Consider the following 6,512-nt stretch of genomic DNA (forward strand, 5'->3'; position numbering starts at 1 on the left):
GTTCTTTCAATTGAGACAAAAAAGTTACAATCATGCCAACTCTCTAATAAGAAGACAACTTGGAATATCAGATAAGCTCAAATGAACAGTATAAGAAAGAGAATAAAATAATTTCAAATAATCAAACCATTGACTAAAACAATCTATGGAAAACAAAAATCATATGAATCACAAAGGTAATCAAATCTCTCTCTCTCTCTCTCTCTAGATCACATGGGAGAGAAAATAAGATTGACCATGGTAGCTTATACTGAAAAACAGACCAAAAGTGCAACCCAGTGAAACAATTAAGCACCAAATTGAAAGGAACAAAAAAATTAAAGCAGAAAATTTTCAAGTTAAAAATAAAAAGAGGGGTTTTAAAATTGCATGACTTTGAATAAAAAGGAATAGAAATGTAATTAAGAAAAAGAAAATAATAGGGAATGTTTTTAATAGAGAAACCAAAGGGGAAGGAAAATAAACAGTGAAAAGTAGGTTTGATTTTGAACATAAACCTCGAAAGCCTCTGCAAAGGATCGTATAACAGAGGATCGAAGGTTTGTTAGAAGAAAGTAAACGATTGAGTTAAGAGAGAGAGAGAGATTTGAGTACTTACATAGATAAGAAAGAAAATATGAGAAAGATGAAAAATCCTTAGAAGCGGAAGGAAATGAAGAAGGTGAGATTTTGTTAATATACTAACACTGAATCTTTCCACTGTTGTTTCCATCGAGTTTCCACTGTTCATATAAAATATCCTTATTTTACCTACATTCAAAAACAAATAATTGCTATTATTATTATTATGTCAAAAATAAAATATTTAACTGAGAATTGTTTAATTTTAGTTATTAATTCAAATTGAATAATATAATTGATACTATTTTAAAAATTGAAGTAATAAATATTTTGAAAAAAAGTTATTTTGTGATAAAAACAAATAAATTATTATTCTAGAAATATGTTGATCATTCATTATTATAGGATGGTGGAAGTACCAAATTAATGAATAAGGAAATATTATCTAAAACTTTATTTTTTTTATTAAAAATATTATCATAAAGTTATATTAAATATATATCATTGCTAATTTTAAGAATCTTTTTTTGATAAAAATGGTAAATGATGGATAAATTAGTTGATAATGTCAAATTAGGTAGTTTAATTTAATGTATTTGATAAAAATAGCTGTTAATTTAATTAGTATAAAATTTTGTAAAGTTATTTCTTAAATAAGATAACAAGAAATAATGAAAAAATATTAAAATAGCAGTTTAATTTGGTGAGACATACAGTAAAAACAAACATCACAATAAATATTTTATACCCCGTAAATTTGACAAATAATTTATTTAATTATTAATAATGTGTTGTTGATGTGGATTTATATAAAAGATTATGTGTAGATTTAATATTTAATATATAATTATTGTATTTTTTAAATGAACATAATTAATGCATTGACTAGGAAATATGCACATGATGTATATGATATATAATTTGATTATATTAATAATTTTGTTAAAAATTGATTAATAAATTATAATCGATCTTAACATAAAAAAAAGAGAAGACCACTTTCACCGACACGTGGGTTTGGCTTTTTTGTGAATATATACGTGTATTTGACTTATACGCACAAATTTTTTCATTAGTAAGATACCATATTTTTTTACTCATATTAGCAAGATAACCTAAATATATATATTTAGTGATAAATATAAAATATATCATCAATATTATTTCCTAAAGTGGTATCATCCCGCCCCTGTTTGCCCACAGGATAACTAATTCCTTTTTTTAAGAGGAGGATAACCAATTCCTATTTTCTACTTTCCTTTAATTAAATAAATAACAAATCTTCTTCAATACCACGCAACGTTTGTACCGAAAATAAAATAAAAAAGATACCGCATGATGTTTCTATGTTCCCTTTTGTATATCTAATAGTCTACGCTCCACACAACACGTGGCCCAATAAGAAATGGTTTTTCAAATTAATGGTCAATAGTTAATAATAAAGGTAAAAAGGCTAAAGTGAGCGCTAAAGTGAGCGTTAAGACGCAAGAGAGAGCACATGCCAATGAGATGAAAGAACAAGAAATACATTATCAACTTTTTATTAATTAATTTTAAACTGATATATGAGTTGTACTTACCAGATAATTAAAAATATAATTTTTATCTGTTACTTTAAATTTATTTTAGTCTTTATTTAAAGTCTATTTAATTTATTACTTTAAATTTGATTGCATTCGTGTTTTCTCTGTATTTATTGTAGTCAATGACTTTAATGGCCATTAGTAGAATAATTTAAAAAAAATATTTTAATTTTATAATTTAAAATAATAAATTTAAATGTAGACTATTTTATCAAAATCATTCACTTATCAATGTTTGAATGTAAGTATTGCCAACTTCAGCCAATCAAAAACATAAAATTTCTACAAAAAAACTAACGAAGATTTCTTATTTAATGTTTTGGTGATAAAAATTATATAATAATAATAATAATAAATAAGAGTTAGAGGTGACTAAATGACAAGTTGAAATAATTTATATCCAATTTATTTGAAATCTAATTTTAAATCAGATCAATTTTTAGATGCTCTAAAATTCAAACAAACACATATTTAATGGCTGAAACTAAACATAAATATAACAGATCGTAGGATTGGGTTCGGTATGCTCACCCCCTAATTGTGGGGGTGTGATTGTGTAAATGTTTGGTGTTACAGTGTCAGTAACAATTACCTATGCGAAAGTGAATATGTGTATCTAATCAATGCAACAGTGTTGCAGATTTTATATGGGCCACAATATTTGAAAACTGGACCATTGGCTTTGGATTGTTGATTGTAAAGTTGGCTCTTGAATCCTTAATTAATTCTATATCCCTTCATTTAAAAATTTTATTTTTAAATGTCCAAACTCCTTTTGATAAAACTGTAAAAATTTAAAAGAATTTTTTTTATCGGAAATTTCAATATGAATGAAATTTCTGGTAATTATAAATGAAAGAATGTTGTTTACCAGAAATTTGAGACTGAATGAAATATCCGAGAGTACCACTCAGAAATTTGAAATTTCCGGTATTGATTTATAACTATAAGAGGAAAATTTCATTCTTTATTGAAATTTCTCCACGATGCCATCATGTATTAGGCTTACAAATTTTTTTTCTTCTCATTTTTACAATTACAAAATTGTTTATTAGTAAAACAAAAATAATTATAATATTTTAAAATACCAAATATTATTTATAAATTAATTAATAAAATAAATTATATTAATAATAATAATAAAAGTAACAATAATAATAAAGTAAAGTAAATTATATTATTAAAACTTTATATATTTTTTAAATATTTTTATTATTATTTTTTAATTATATTAACAATATTTTATTAATTTTTTTATTAGATCGGAATAAAAATAGGAGAGAGTTGTTAAGAAAATAAGTTGTTATTTTATAAAATATTTGCAATAAAAATATGAGTGAGTTTTAAGAAAATATGTTGTTATTTTATAGGCAAAATATTAGGGACACGTTTTGTTTGTAGCACATTTAGTCGACCATTTGATGTATTTTTTTTTCTTCAATTTAATTTTTTTTATTAATAGTATTTTGATTTTTTAAATAAATAAAAAATAATTAAAAATCAAAATTCTATTATTAAAATAAAATAAAATACATTAAACTAGAGAAAAAAATACGGTTAAATAGATGAGTCAAAACAAACAACTTGTTATATTATAATAACTTTTTTTTATAAATAAAAATTAATAAAAATAATAATAATGATAACTGCCAGAAATTTCATTCATTCTAAAATTTCTTTTGTAACTACTGGAAATTCCACTCATTCTAAAATTTTCGCTAAAAAAATTATTTAATTTATAACTACCGGAAACGGAAATTTCATTCATCTTAAAATTTCTGGTAAAAAAATTCTTTCATTTATAACTACCGGAAATTTAATTTATCATGAAATTTTCGGTAAATTTTTTTTTTAAAATTTTTACAGTTTTATCAAGGGTAGTTTGGACATTTTAAACATAAATTTTTTAAATGAGGGGTATAAAAAGCAACTATCCAAAAATTTGATCTTTCTCATCTGTGTATGTCCCTCCGCCTCTAATATATTACTGATAACTAAATTTTGATAGTGCGGTTTATGCTATCGAAAATAAAGATCTACTATAATGCTAAACAAATAAATAAATATAAGAAATTAAATGAGTATTTATTCAATTTTTTTATAATATTGACAAGGTTCTAAAATAAGATAATTAGAAGAAAAAATAAAAAGTATTTCAAGTCAATACTTTATAATAATTTTTAGTTATATTTGTGTTTAATTTGAAAATCTAACCAAGTTGTGTTGAAATGGGCCAAAAACTAATTCTCTATACCCATATTAAACTTACACCACTTAACTAAAATTATTACAATTCAAATTAAACACAAATAAAACTAAAAATTATTATAAAATCTTAACTTAAAATATTCTTTATTTTTTCTCTTAATTAACTCATTTTAGATCCTCATCGCATTTACATACTAAAGTAGGTGGATGTCCATATCCTACAAAATCGCAATATTCATTTCCATAGTGTTTTTTTACATGTTGTGAGCAAATAATAAGTTAATAACCAATCACCTCCAACTTTTACTCTTACTCTTATTCAAATTATCTATTTTACTAATTTTCTTTTCTTAAAATCAACAAAAAAGATTACCCCACTAAATTCAATTTGCATTGTCATTTTTTTAAAAAGTTTTTGGGGATATAAATATTTTATAAAAAACTTTAAACGAATACAAATGTATTTTAGAAAATTTAAATATGTGTTATTAAAAAACTTTTAAAAAAATTTATAGAATACAAATATATAATATTATATTTTTAAAGAATTTAATTTTAATATATTGCATGTATATAATTCTTACAAAAACCAAAGTCACATGTTACAAACAATTTAACAGTTGTAATTGATTGAAAATATAAAAAAAAATTATATGCACCCTCAATTTAAAAAGATTACACCTCTAATAAATCACAACTAATTAATTATACATGTGTGATTTATTGAATAATTATACATGTGTGATTTTTTTTTCCCACTCATAATATATTTTTAAAAAATTGGGTAGGGGTATAACTTGGGTATAATATTTTCACAAAAGCAGCTTAATGAAGCTAAGGCGAAAATACAAAAGAAAATGGCTCCTACATTGGTGTCATCAAATCCTTGGACAAGGGCTTTTTCTCTATACCCATTTTTATCGAAAAACAAAAAACAAAAACTCATCAAACAACATTATTGCAATTCGCCACTCTCAACGACGGAAATGAACGACGCTGCTGTTGTCTCCTTACAGGAATGGCAGGGTTGGGGCACGACGTCACCAGTCCCAGCTATGGTTTCCCAAATCGCTGAGGATTTGAAGCTTCTAGAGAAAGATTTCGATTCTCAGATGAAATTTGGCGGACTCGGTGGAAAGCTAAAAGTTAGTTTGTTCTCTCTCTCTTTTTTTTCTCTGTAATGTTGTTGATTTTTGTATGTGTGTGTGTGTGATGTGAGTGAATTCGTTGATTTTTCAGGGGAATTTTGGACAGCAAGAAGATAAGAAACACCGCGCAACTTATAGGGCTTTAGCTGATTCTGAAGAGAAGCTCAAATTTTATTCAGCTAGACAAATAGCTTGTCGTGTACTTGGTAGCAAGGGTTACCTTTGTCAAAAGGTTCAATTTCAATTGGTTTTGGCATTAATGATGTTGTTGTCTATAAAGCACAAACAAACAAACACATATGACACCGAGCATGAGCACCGAGACATTGACACCTTTTAAGAATTTTACATTGGATGAGATATAGACTGAAAATATGTTTAGAAGAGGTAGACAATATTCACCTATCAACCTGGTTTCGTAAGGGTTGAGTTAGGTAAAATCCAAATTCAAAGATAGTATAAGAGACTACCCAAGATCCGTTGGACCATCTGCTTTTGGTCATTCGGATCACGCTCTAGATATTCAGTCTTGGATGCGGGCAGTCCTACCTTACAAGCTAGTTTTGTAAGGGTTAAGTTAGGCCCAACCGAAATTCTAAAAACACCGATAATAATTTAAGAAAATAAAATTGATTATGTATATCTGCATGTGTCAGTGTCTTCTTTCTTCAATTTGAAGTATCGCTCTCACATAGCTTGTTTTTGGTGAATAATGATGCCTCTGACATTTTGCTTTTTAATCTTGCTTTCAATTTTTTTGTAGTGTTGGCTTCCTATGGAAGATTGTATGTGTTCACAAATCACATCATGCTTGCTCTTTCCTGGAATAAAGTTTTGGTTGTATATGCATCCCAAGGTTTGGATAAATATATGACTTGTGAGTTGTGATTTGGTTATGGTTCTTGTTTTGTGTTTTGTATATTTCTCATAAAACATTTACTTTTTTAGTTTTCACTTGTAGGATTTTTTACGACAGAACAACACTGGAAAGCTTTTGTGGCAAGTTTTTGGT

The 6,512-nt window shown here is 25.8% G+C and overlaps 2 protein-coding genes across 4 annotated transcripts in view; one reads left to right on the forward strand and one right to left on the reverse strand.

The window, feature by feature from the left end:
• Positions 1-725, reverse strand: part of LOC101494833 (E3 ubiquitin-protein ligase RMA1H1) — a 2,705-nt gene extending 1,980 nt beyond the window's left edge. The window contains exon 1 of the mRNA XM_004487229.4: positions 599-725. The gene's annotated coding sequence lies outside the window, so the exon portion shown is untranslated. The remainder of the gene's footprint in view (positions 1-598) is intronic.
• Positions 726-5,173: 4,448 nt separating this feature from the next.
• Positions 5,174-6,512, forward strand: part of LOC101495816 (uncharacterized) — a 4,683-nt gene continuing 3,344 nt past the window's right edge. For 2 of the 3 annotated variants that reach the window (XM_027331667.2, XM_027331665.2), the window contains exons 1-4: positions 5,175-5,497; positions 5,592-5,732; positions 6,264-6,356; positions 6,462-6,512. The exon at positions 6,462-6,512 is cut by the window's right edge and continues 124 nt beyond it. In XM_027331667.2, coding sequence (XP_027187468.1) covers positions 5,210-5,497; positions 5,592-5,732; positions 6,264-6,356; positions 6,462-6,512 — 573 coding nt within the window. In that variant the 5' untranslated portion in view covers positions 5,175-5,209. Of the gene's footprint in view, positions 5,498-5,591; positions 5,733-6,263; positions 6,357-6,461 lie in introns of all 3 variants that reach the window. The other variant, XM_027331662.2, reaches the window with a different exon arrangement.

This window comes from Cicer arietinum, chromosome 1 (genome assembly GCF_000331145.2).
Source record: "Cicer arietinum cultivar CDC Frontier isolate Library 1 chromosome 1, Cicar.CDCFrontier_v2.0, whole genome shotgun sequence".
Lineage (NCBI taxonomy): Eukaryota > Viridiplantae > Streptophyta > Magnoliopsida > Fabales > Fabaceae > Cicer > Cicer arietinum.